Consider the following 13,282-nt stretch of genomic DNA (forward strand, 5'->3'; position numbering starts at 1 on the left):
CATGATTACTCTGAGAATAATTTTTGCCACGTGGCTCAAACAGACAGCAAGATCTTCTGGAAATGCTTCAAGATCTTGACATGGATGGGAAAGATATACGTTTCTTAAGAAACTTATACTAGGACCAGGCAGCATCCATCAGAATAGAAGGAGAAGTGAGTGAGTATGTGAATATCATGAGAGGAGTCAGGCAAGGTTGTGTCTTTTTGCCAGACTTATTCAACCTGTATAGTGAAAATATCTTGAGAAGTATCAAAGACATCAATGGATTCACAATTGGAGGCCATAATATAAATAACATCAGATATGCTGATGGCATCATACTAATAGCCGACTCAGAAACAAAACTACAAGAACTACTCACTATGGTGGCAGCAGAAAGTAATCGCAGAGGCCTCTCAATCAACACCAAGAAGATGGAAAGCATGGTCATCTCCAGAAAGACTAACATCCCACAATGCGTGATCAAGATCAGAAATACAAACTTCAAACAAGTCAACAAATTCAAATATCTTGGCAGCCTAATAACAAATAACGGCAGGTGTGACACGGATATCAAATACAGAATAGCAATGGTGAAAGAAGCTTTCCAAAAAATGAAGACCATATTAACAGACGGAAAGATGAGCACGCACACTGAAAACAGAATACTGCAGTGCTACATTTATTCTGTCCTGACTTATGGAAGTGAATGCTGGACCATTTCTCCAGCAATGGAAAAGAGACTAGAAGCAGCTGAATTATGGTTCTACAGGAGGATGTTAAAAATATCATGGACCACACACACATCAAATGAAGAAGTTCTCAGAAGACCCAAGCTATTCGATCACTCATACCAACAATAAGAGAAAGACAACTCAGATTCCTAGGACACATCATGCGGAAAGATGAACTAGAAAAACTCATACTCTCTTGAAAGATTGAGGGGAGTAAACCTAGAGGAAGACCTCAGCTTATGCACATCAAAAGCATAGCCAGGTGGCTACACATCGAGGAAATGGAAGTCATCCAAAAAATGAAGGATAGATCTATATGGAAAAGCGTGGACACCAAAGTCCGCATCGGATATGGTACCTAGACAGACAGACATTGTGATAAGAGAAGCCACTACCAAGATCCAAAAATAGCAGTGCTCAAAGCTGGTCAGAAGAGGTGGAGCTTTGCAGAAGCAGGAGAAACAGAAGGAAAAAAGAGGGGAGAATAAGTGGGATTAGTGTAAATAGTGTGTGACAATCAGCACAAATCTGGTGGGCTAGAGTGTCTGTTTCCATGCTTATGAATCAACTGGAGATCAATCAAAGTGAAAGATGATACACAACTGTCAGAGGGGAACCATCTGCAACAATGAGACAATGCTCTTACAAACACCTCTAAAAGAGTTTTATTTAGAATTGTCAATACATAAATATAGTAACAATTTAAATATTTAACAAGTCATAAGTGTTGAAACGAAATGAAGCATTAATAGTGAAATCAACCTGGGAGTAAAATCGCTTTGCAATGATTTATCGGCATTTTACCAGGAGGAGGAGTCGCCCTACTTTAGAGCAGAATTGGTTTTGAAGCATTAGTTGCAGCATCATTTAAGTTCATACTGGTACAATGTTCCATACACTTCACCCACAAATGTGACGTTCCTCCACCCTAAGGAAATACCACTTTGCAGTAAGATTTGGTCACATTTAAAAATAAAATCACAGTACTTAAAATTTTTAGATTGCCAAGTGGCTTCCAAGTGGACTAAATTCCATTGAAAGCAGCTGTCAATAAGACAAAAACTGCTGGTTCTTCTCAGTGGGGCCTAGTTGATTTTTCCTGAACAACATAGGCATTAATCGCTTCTAATAAAATTGGAACTGGTCAATTTCCACTGATCTGTGATTCTCTTGGCTGAGGAATACAAAATTGAGCTGTTCTAATGCAAAGAATAGAGTAGGCTCTCAGAGTGACACTACGAAGTGAAATATAATTGGCTGGATACAGTTATGAAGTATCAGGTAAAAAATGCAAATAAAATTGAGTCTGCAGCAATCAAATTGGTTGCTATAGAATATTGCTTAATTTAACATTTTCTCATTCCATCAAGAGTGAACTCACAATAAACTACTCTCAAAATTGCACAATGCCTACATGACAAAAACCGCTTTGAAACTTTCTCCCTCAGGAGTACTGTAAATAATTGATTGAGGTCCTGGAACACCAAATTTTATCCAAGGCTGACCAGCTATCACCTCTGGCAGCTAATGAAGCACTCCCACTGGTGGGAGGGGAAGGGGCATTACTTTGAAGTATCACAAGTTCCAATAAAAATCCATCTAGAGACCACATCAAAAATCAGAAAACTTTTTGAAAGTACCAAATCGATGAGATGATGAAAGCTTTTTTGCAATATAATTGATACAGCTGTTACTATTTTCATTCAATTGTTTCCTGGGACTTTTGACTTGTTCCTCAGGGGCCTTATCCTGAACCTCACTATACTTCTAGAAACCATTCTTAGCCAATTCTAATAATAAAACTAAATTTGGAGAAGTTAGCCTTAAAATTTAATAACTGCAAATTAATGGATCAGTTACTTTATCAAAAGTAAGTTCAGTCCTGCCCAGTTGGCTTCTGGGCCTCAGCAGTTGTTGCCGATACAGATTTCTAGTCAAGCCAAATTTATACAAAGTTCTCAGAAATATTAGGGACAAGTGTAAAAACAAAAATTTTGGGAAAATATTCATACACAAATAGAACTTCCAGAACAGCACTAACCATAAGAGTTTCAGTGTTGTGCCCCATCTTCACAACACAATACCTGAAGCAGTACATCCCAAAATTCACAAGTGTTATTGTATTACAGTTTGAATGGAAATTTTTCAGAGATAGAACAACCAATGACAAGGGCAAGCACAACAGTGGCCTCCATTACAAGAGTGTTTCCACCATAAAATATAGGATTAGGCTACTGGTCCATCAAGGCTGCTTCACCATTTAGTCATGTTTCTTTTTCCCCAGCCTCCTTCTGCTTGTAACCCTTAACCCATTTACCAATCAAGAACCTATCATTTTGAGCAAAGACAACTTACTGCAATAGGGCCCAGGTGAGACTACTCCTGAAATAATTGCGTACCATTCTGATTTCTAAGAAAAATATACAAAGTGCACAAAGGGTGTACGCTCTTTAGAATTTCAATGGATGAAAACAATCTCATTAAAACAAATGAAATTATTTTGGGGATTCAGAGAGGAAATGCATGGATGATGGTTTGACTGGTGTGGCTAGAACCAGGAGTCACAGGCTCAAAATAGGTGGTCAATCATTTAGAAGGTGAGAACAAACTTCTTCACACGGAAAGGAGCCAACCTTCAGAATTGTTTTGGGGAAAGGGGCTCTGCAGGCTCAACCACTGAGTGCAGTCAGCTCAGAAATCAATGGCTCATTGGGCAATGAAAGGACACAGGTTTATAACACTGAGGTTAAAGATCAGCCAAAAGATCACCAACTGGCACCTACCTTTTTATCTTAACCAATAACTTTCTCAATTTATCCCCTTTGCTTTAGTAAAACTTAACTACTGTTGACCAAAATGGGACAGTTTTCCATTGTCTAGCAAAGATCGGTTTAAAACATGCACTACACTTTTCTTTTGGGAGGGGGCAGGTGAAAAGGTAGTGAAGAGAGGGAACAAATTACAGTGGAAAAGTTTCCAGGCAACATAGTAGTCTGCAGGAACAACGTTCAGAGCCATTAGCCTATTGTACACAGCAAACAATGACATTGTATCACTAAATTGCCTCCTAGAACATTGATGATTGATTTTAAAATCACTTAATTTTTCCAAGCACTGACTGGGTTGATTTAAATTGATGGGGGTATACATTAGAGTATGGGATACTTTGAGGCAAAAACAGTTTTAAAAGTGAATGGATTTTGAAAATTGTCACAAACAGAAGGGGAGAAAGCAGTGGATTAAAGATTTCCTAATAAACTGGTACAAACATTGCCTCAACTATTTTGATTGGTAAATCTGAAATACTGGAATACTATGAAATATGGAAAAAAAAATTAACCTCAGAATAAACCACTATGCCTTCATCTGGGGGCTTAACTCTCACTTAGTTGAGTAATCGAGATAGGGCAGACATTGACTGTAGTTTCAACTCTTTGGATCAATTATGAGAATCAAAGATACATAGGCTGCATAGGAAGAACCAATTTATTTTCCACTTGGAAGACAAAACACAACCATTGGATGATTGTACTCACAAGTAAATAAAGTTACCATGTTGTTAAGGGAATATGTGTAAAAAGCCCCACAAGTGGAATATAGAAGCTATTGGAATGATCTAAATTTTCAATAAGTTTGACAGTTCACAAATATTTTCTCTGGAGCAGGGATATAGAGAAAGAATCGGGATCCTTAGATTCGAGCCAAGCCTCATAGGTCTCCACACAACACAAACCAAATCTGGAATTCTCCTCTCATCACCCCACAACCCCTCAAGAGTAAACAAATGCAGCAAACAACAGAACTTTCAAGACTTAAAACAAATTTCTAAGGCAAGGGAATTAAAGGATATGGAAGAATTTACTCCAGTTCCTATATCAAATTTGTACTTCATTGTGTTAAAATATCCATTGCAGGTTTTAAGTTGTGCTTCGTAGTATCTTTGTTCCTTCTATTAAAATGCAAAACAAAAGTACCACAGGTGGAATGGCAACACACATCAAAGTCACTGGTGAACGCAGCAGGCCAGGCAGCATCTCTAGGAAGAGGTACAGTCGACGTTTCAGGCCGAGACCCTTCGTCAGGACAGGTGGAATGAATGCTAATTGTAAGCATACGGCAAAAAAAGTTTCAGTTAAAATGTGTGCAGTAGACAACCTATGAGGACCAAGCAAAGACATGATTTGTTTTCTGAAGGCAAAAAAAGTTGTAATAAAAAATGACTGCAATGCGATTAGCTTAGCCCAACTTTAGATACTTGTGTTCCTTTTACATACCATTAAAATGTAACAGTCTAAATTCCTGGATTAACTATCACTGTTGCTATTTACACTTCAAAATAATTCTGTGGATTGAAGAATTGAGGGTAGTAAAGGCAACATGCAAATGACAAGCTTTTATTCTCCAGTTTGAGGTTTGTTGCACCCAACACCATCACTAACCATTAACCCCAACAAGCCTTTGAGCATCCCAAACCCCAGTTTTTATCATTTGCTGCAAAAGTCAGATAGGTGGTTTAGTCTTTTAAAGAGTATGCACGATCAACATTGGACAATTAAAAGTGAAACTAGCCTCAGCAAATTGCACAGGAACTGAGTGACAGTTGCAAGAAAAGGATTGGGAATAGAGTAGAGCACTCCAATGTGGAGCAAACAGTAAGTAGTGTAATCAGCTGAGCAGCTTCCCATGTTTCTACAACTTGGTGATTGGAGACTTTAGTCCCACAAAGTCAAAGTCAACTATTACATTTCAATTTGTTAGATGAGAGTTTAATTGGATCACTGGATGCATCAACAGATTGTAATACTCAACGTTGATCTAAACAGGATTCAAAAGATGTGCCACTATACTGCAGTGTCTAAAAATGGCTGCAAAGACATAAAGGAAGCATATCAGTCCAGAAATCAAAGATCAGACTTTAAAGTAAAAATGAAAGGCACATTACCCTTCTCAATTCTCACCTTGCCCTTTCAAGCAACATAATGGGACAGCAATGGCATAAACATATAATAAGGAGTATGAAGTTAGAGCAAAAGAATAGATTTTTAGTTAAGTATCAAAATTCCCTTCTCCACCGTCTCAACAGCAGATTGAGTTAATCTTTATAATCTTGCTTATATCTATTGCACTGATGTTTATTTTACTACTGTTCATCCTACTATCACAGGTTGCATTAAACATGTCTAGAGTTTGTGGTTATACCTTCTAATTATTTACATCTCAACTTCTAGAAAACACCGGGTTTTCTTAAACCTCACTTCTACAGTCATGGGTTAAATCACTAGAAAGCATGGAATGTTTGACCTAATTTCACTTTGACGTAGATAGAGGACTGTTAGACAATGAGGTTTATATCTTTCCCTTCGCTGCAATCCCAATGTTAGTTTTTCCTTTCTGCTGCTTTGGAAAAATCTGTATTAGCAGTCCGTGATTTCTTGACACGAAACAGACAACTATGTACTATCGCGAAGTACATTACCAAAACAAAACTGGGCACCTCTCAAGCATGACACTTATTCATTCATTGGCAAGCAACAGAAAAACATGAACAGACAAAAACTTATCACCACAACATTTAAAAATAAACAAAAATCATTTAGGTCTATCAAAAAATTACCGAAAATCATACAAACACTAATTGTACAAAAGACCCTCTTGAAAACTGTACTTCAATTCTCACAACCAAGATTTACCAGAATCATTGTGCAACTTTTAAACTTTAGCAGATACTGATCAGGATTTGGAAGGTTGCTTTGGAAAAAGTTAAATTCCTGTGCATTCCCTGTCGAAGCCATAACTGTATTAGCATTGCTGACTAATCTTCCATGTGTAGACTAGCTCATGGACAGAATCCTTTCTGATCATCAGCGAAAGCAGGTCACGATACCACAGGAGTCATATCCCAAAGCTGCAGGGAAGTACATTCAAATGAGCAATTTTAATAAAGTTATTTACAATTCAAATTCATAAAAGTAAATTAAACCACTCTCCCCCAAGGTATCTTAGCCATGTTATTAGCAGAGGTAACCATGTCCTCAATACTTTGCAGAAGTTAAACCACTCATTAATACATAATGTACACTGCAGACTAAATGTAAATTATAAGCAAATGCAACTCAAGAAAACTAAATTGTAGCTTTTAACAAAAAGCTAGAATCTGCAATGCAATAAAATGGTTTTCATGCCTGTACTTGAACTGATCAATTTCTTCATAAGAAAACAGGTTCTAACTTAGTAAAGAGGAAGGAATTTCCTGGAAACTTGTCACACTGCAATGCCAGTCTTTGCCAATTGAAATTAATATATCGTGGATAAGTTGATTTCACTCTAGTTCAGCAGCAGAAAATGGCAGTGTGCAGTGTACAACTATCACATGGTCTTAACAAGGTCTTGATCCAATGGCTATACAATCCAAGATGACTGGAGCCTATGCACTGCTGCACAGGTCAAATACATACTTGGGCATATGCACATACACAAAACATGTGCAGAGTCACTGTCCATGGTCTTCCTCAGCTGCCACCCACACATTTCCCACACCCCTTATCACTTGCCCACAGTCCCTTTCCTCGTCTCCATATAACCATTTGTCCTTGACTGTCTTTCTCCTTCCTTTTCCTTTCAATTCCCCTGCGCTCTCTCTGTCAACTCTGGCCACTTGCCATTTTCTAGGTACCAGTTGGTTGCACTTTGCCAGTGTGGTGTATTGCTGAGCTCTCCCCAAAACTCCATCTCCCTTAGGTCCTAAAGCAGGACTTCCCACCCTTTTTTAATGTCATGGACCCTTACCATTCACCGAGGGGGGGTGGTTCTGTGGACCCCAGGTGGGCAACTCCTCCCCTTAAAGCCTTTGATGGGGCATGGGGATGGAGCCTCAGCTTCTAGCAAAGCCCAGCAAGATTTTGTAGCAGTTTTTACATTACTAATATTATTACTTGAAATACACAAAAGGTTGCAGCTATATAGGACCCTGGTCAGACCCCACTTGAAGTATTGTGCTCAGTTCTGGTCGCCTCACTACAGGAAGGATGTAGAAACCATAGAAAGGGTGCAGAGGAGATTTACAAGGATGTTGCCTGGATTGGGGAGCATGCCTTATGAAAACAGGTTGAGTGAACTAAGCTTTTTCTCCTTGGAGTGACGGAGGATAAGAGGTGACCTGATAGAGGTGTATAAGATGATGAGAGGCATTGATCGTGTGGCTAGTCAGAGGCTTTTTCTCAGGGCTGAAATGGTTGCCACAAGAGGACAGACGTTTAGGGTGCTGGGGAGTAGGTACAGAAGAGATGTCAGGGGTAAGTTGTTTTTTTTTTTACACAGAGAGTGGTGAGTGCATGGAATGGGCTGCTGGCAATGGTGGTGGAGGCGGATACGATAGGGTCTTTTAAGACAGGGGTCCCCATCCTTTTCTGCACTGCGGACCAGTTTAATATTGACAATATTCTTGCGGACTGGCTGACCGGGTGGGCGTTCAAGTAGGGTTAAATTCACCTCAGTATGTCTTTTACAGTTAAGGTTGCTAACTTTTTCACTCCCAAATAAGGGATAAAAGTAGCAGTCAAATCCCAGGACATTTTACCCCAGGAAAGACTACTATGACCATGAAGCCTTGCGCAGGCACCTGTGTACGCATGCATGACGTGCGCATGTGATGTGCACATGCGCGTACGTGCCGATTTTTTCCCCCCACAAATTGGTTTTGCCTTCATCTTACATACCTTATTTCTACTTTATATAGGCTGTATAATTATCATATTATTCCTGCTTTTACTATATGTTAGTGTTATTTATTTTCGGTTTTATGTGTTAGTTGGTATGATTTGTTAGGTTATTTTTTGGTTCTGGGAGCACTCAAAAATTTTTCCCATATAAATTAATGGTAATTGTTTCTTCGCTTCATGCCATTTTGGCATGAAAGGTTTCATAGGAACGCTCTACCTTAGCGGGGGAAATATAGGACAAACCAATTTAGCCCGATATAAGGGATGTCCAGGCAAATACGGGACAGTTGGCAACCCTATGTTCAAGTTCAACAGTGCGTGACAGGGAATGAGGAAAGGTGCAGCTGACTCGTATCGTTTCCACACAGCCCGGCAGCACATGCTTTGCTGCCCGGTACCGGTCCACGGTTAGGGGCTGCTGTTTTAAGAGACTTTTAGATAGGTACATGGAGCTTAGAAAAATAGAGGGCTATGGGTAAGCCTGGTAATTTCTAAGGTAGGGACATGTTCGGCACAGCTTTGTGGGCCGAAGGGCCTGTATTGTGCTGTAGACTTTCTATGTTTCTTTGTTACATTAGGAACACAATGTTTTACCTTATTTAGCTTTTCTCAAATACTATACAGGCCAGAACTGCTATTCAAATGAACGGATATTGGGGTGCAAGTCCTCAGCTCCTGAAAAGTTGGTGGTAAAGATGGCGTATGGCATGCTTGCCTTCATCATTTGGAGCACTGAGTCACCATCACTCGTGTTGCAGCTGCATGAAACTTTGTTCAGACCACATTGAGCTTTGTGTGCAGTTCTACTTGCCAGACCATGGGAAGGATATGGAGGCTTTGGAGAGGGTGTGGAAGATATTTACCATGATATTGCCTGAACTAGAGAGTATTAGCTATCAGGAGAGGTTGAACAAAGTTAGATTGTTTTTACTGGAGCATTAGAAGCTGAAGGGTGATTTGATACAAGTCTCTGAATCTGTGAAAAGAATAGGAGGCTCAAGAGAATGATTCTGGGAACAAAAGGGTTAACATATGAGGGCTCTGGGCCTATACCCTTCGGAATTTAGAAGAATGAGGGAGTATCTCATTGAACCCTACCGAATATTGAAAGGCCTAGATAGAATGGACATGGAGAGGATGTTTCCAGAAGTGGTGGAGTCTAGGACCAGATGGCACAGCCTCAAAATTCAATGACATCCCTTTAGAATAGAAACAAGGAGGAACTTCTACAGCCAGAGGGTAAGTGAATCTGTGCAACTCAGCGAAGGCCAAGACATTGGGTACACTTAAAACAGAGTTGAAAGATTTTTGATTAGTAAGAGTGGTAGGTACCTGGAATAAATGGTAAAAGCAGGTCTGATAGCAATGTTTAGAGACATTTAGACGACATGTGAACAAGCACAAAATAGAAGGATACAGACAGGGTGCAAGCAGATGCATTCAAGTAGATTGGCATCACGATCACTGCAGATGTGGTTGTCTGAACAGCCAGTTCCTGTGTTGTGCCATGTTCTGTTCTATTGATCTCCAGCGGGTCAGGCTGACACATGATGGCCAAGATGAAATTTGCAGCACAATGCCAGCAAGATCAGGGCCTCTTATTAGAATCCAGTAATGTGGTGGTGACAAAAGTGAAGGCATTTGGCTTACAGCAGGTTTGAACAAGTCAAAGACTTAATTACCTGCGAGCATCTGAACATGGGCTTGATTTAATTTCACCACAAATATGGACCCATTCATCAACTAATGCCAATTCTGAATAGATTATGAAATCAAGGGGGCTTAGTCAGATTACTTGTATTTGACATTTCTTTAAAAAAATTTCTCCCTCAATATTTTCCCCTCCTGGCCACATTTAATATCTATCATCTTTCTGCAAGGAGAATGATCTGTATTACAAAGTGAAGTGTTTCCAACAAGTTGGAATCCCAAAATCATGAAATTCTCTCCCCACCAGTGTTGAGTACAGCCAGACTTCAAGGACTGCAGCGGTTCAAGATGGTAGCTCACCACCACCTTCACAAGGGCAATTGCATTCCGCCTGCAAAGCCTACATCCGTTGAACGAGTAATAAAAACAATTTAAAAAGCACATGGACACAAAACAATTTACTTGAGTAAAAGTTACACTGGGGTGGACTCGTGCTTCATTTTCTCACCTTGATAATCCGGTCATTTCCCGAAGTTAACAACCAGCCTCTCGTTACATCAAATGCCATGTGGACCACAGAATGCTTACTGTCGTGGAAAGTGGCTGTGGGTGCTCGACTGCAAACAACACAAATCATGTACAAAAGCACAAAAGGTTAAAAAAGCTAGTGCTGAAAAACATCATAAATTAATAAATATTTCTTCACAGATTTCATTACGTGGCACCTGCAGAAGCGAATGATGATATAGGAAAGGCCAATGAAGTGAATTTACTGCAAGGATGGTTTTTACTATCCTTGATAAAATTCCAAAAATACAACAATTTTTGAGATATTGCAATTCATCTCCTCTGCAGGAATTAAGATGTCAGAGCAAACTTTATTTCTGGTAAGCTGATATGATAGTCCATCTCACGTTCCTGGTATTTATTGCTTATTTATTATTACTTTTTTTCTTTGGACAGTTTGTTGTCTTTTGCACATTGGTTGTCAGCCCTATTGGTGCAGTCTGTTAAGGTTATTGATTTATTGAGTATGCCTGCCTGCAAGAAAATGCATCTCAGGGTTGTATATAGTGAGATACATGTTGAACGTTGAAGTGAGAGCTCCCCACCCGTCTCTATTTTTCTGCTCAGGACTCATTAATAGGTACCTTTCAAGAGTCCCCATCATTAGCAAATTCAAATCTCATTTTACTGCCCTCCCTTAATCTTTTTCTCTAGATACTCACAGCCATCTCTCATTTCCTTGCATCCTAATACATCAAAAACGGATAACCGCAAAGCAGGCTATATTCTCTAACACCACCCCAGTCTTGCTGACAACTAAGGAAGAAACTGCAGATGCTGGGACCTTGAGCAATAAACATCTCCTGGAGGAACCTAATGGGTCAAGTAGCAACTGTGCTAGTTTTAGCTAGGACACATATGGGTACTTATAGCTTCTCCTTTGAGTTGTAGGAGGCGAGAGGAGTTAAAATACGAACAATTGGAACCGAGTGTAGCTGAATACTGATACAGGACTTCAACTCGAAATGTCAACAAGTCCTTTTTTGCATAGGTACCGCTTGGCCTGTTGAGATTTCCAGCAGATTGCTTGTTGCAACCTACCGGCACATATTTGGCATGTGGAAGGAAACCAAAGCATCATGGAAACCCACATGTTCACAGGTGGAACAAGCAAACATCACACAGACAGCATCTTAGGTTAGATCGAACCCTGTTGCTTTCTAAACTCAAGGTCACCACCCTATTCATCTAACTGCTCCTTCAGAAAGAGACAGAAGCAACTATTAACCACCCAGAATCAACAATTCACTTATGCACATGGTCAATTTAATGAACAATTAATCGTCCAACATGCACCTCTCTGGGATATGGAAGTAAACTGGAGCACCCTCTTTTTTTTGGGGAGGGGGTATGGTGGGGTGGATCCACGTAAGGGAGAATGAGACAGCACCAGAGGTCAGGATTGAACCTGGGTTACTGGAGATTTGAGGTAGCAGCCGTATGAGCTGTGCCACTATGTCACTTTTTGCCTCTACTTTCAGAGATTTTACTCCCTGGCACACCTGTTTAATGGCAACTGAAGGTACTTCTGAGAAGGTGGTCGTAATTTGTAAAACCTTTAACAGGATCTGAAGCAACAGTAGTCTGACTCTAGAATGACAACATTACTATTGAGTCAAGCAGGATAATTCAATAAAAATGCATTAGTTGTATTTGGAAAAAGATAATGGAATGCTTGTAACCATTATAGGTCTAATGCGACAGTCAGAATGCAAATAAATATCCTACCAACTTTGATAAGTGTTGACAAGACATCTGCAGCAATCAAATGGAGTTTAAAAACCAGATCACTTTTTTATTCCAGTATTTTTAAAAAAATTAACAAAAATTGGACATGACCATTCTTTCCCAGCTACAAGTTTGAAATGTACTCACTCCTCATCTGTGATGGATTCACAGCAGCTGTCACAGACCCTCACTTCAAACTCAAATCCCATTAGTGGGATGGAGGAACGTTTGGAGCTACACTTCCCACACAGAGCTTTCCCACACTTTCTGCAGTGGTGCTGCAGCAAACAAAAGAGAATGATATTTGCAGTAGATTCAAAACTAGTCCAAAATTCAACACAACTCTGGCTACATAAGATTTCAGGGTTAAGCAGGTTAATTATGAAAGTAGCTGAAGTGCCATCGGACCGAAATGTTAACTGCTTCTCTGGACTGATGCTGTCTAACCTTCTGAGTACCTCAGGCACTTCCAGATTTTGTTTTATTTCAGCATTTGTTGTTTAATGCTTTTCAACTGTTTTTTTAAATTATGAAGTCATGTCAAATAGGAATATACAGTTTCAAACATTATAACATGATTCAATTCTTTTATCCAAGGTAACAATAGGATGGCATTATATAGCTAAAGTATTTTCTCCAGTGTCCTAGTCCAGAACAAGATGTTGTAATCTCAAATTATAATCTCAGATGCTCAGAGGCATTTAAGGAAGCACAGAAAGGAAGAAATTAAAACTCTCACATCTTAAAGGGCTGCCGGGCTGAGGGAGGAAGAGGGCAATTTAAAAATACAAGACTATCATCAGTCAGAACTGAAGATATGGATCAGCCTGGATTCTGCAGAACTTGAAGCTGAATGTACTTTGCTATTCCTTTCTTGCAGTTTAGGTTAGGAAACCTGACCAG

The 13,282-nt window shown here is 39.6% G+C and overlaps 1 protein-coding gene across 1 annotated transcript in view; it reads right to left on the reverse strand.

Annotated features, from left to right (window-relative positions):
* Window positions 1-1,096: 1,096 nt before the first annotated feature.
* The window catches only part of wdfy2 (WD repeat and FYVE domain containing 2), a 79,788-nt gene continuing 67,602 nt past the window's right edge, over window positions 1,097-13,282 (reverse strand). Inside the window, exons 10-12 of the mRNA XM_063051098.1 lie at window positions 12,527-12,657; window positions 10,593-10,701; window positions 1,097-6,621 (exon numbers count right to left, since the gene is read on the reverse strand). Coding sequence (XP_062907168.1) covers window positions 6,592-6,621; window positions 10,593-10,701; window positions 12,527-12,657 — 270 coding nt within the window. The 3' untranslated portion in view covers window positions 1,097-6,591. The remainder of the gene's footprint in view (window positions 6,622-10,592; window positions 10,702-12,526; window positions 12,658-13,282) is intronic.

The sequence above is a fragment of the Mobula hypostoma genome, chromosome 6 (genome assembly GCF_963921235.1).
Source record: "Mobula hypostoma chromosome 6, sMobHyp1.1, whole genome shotgun sequence".
In the NCBI taxonomy this organism is placed as follows: domain Eukaryota; kingdom Metazoa; phylum Chordata; class Chondrichthyes; order Myliobatiformes; family Myliobatidae; genus Mobula; species Mobula hypostoma.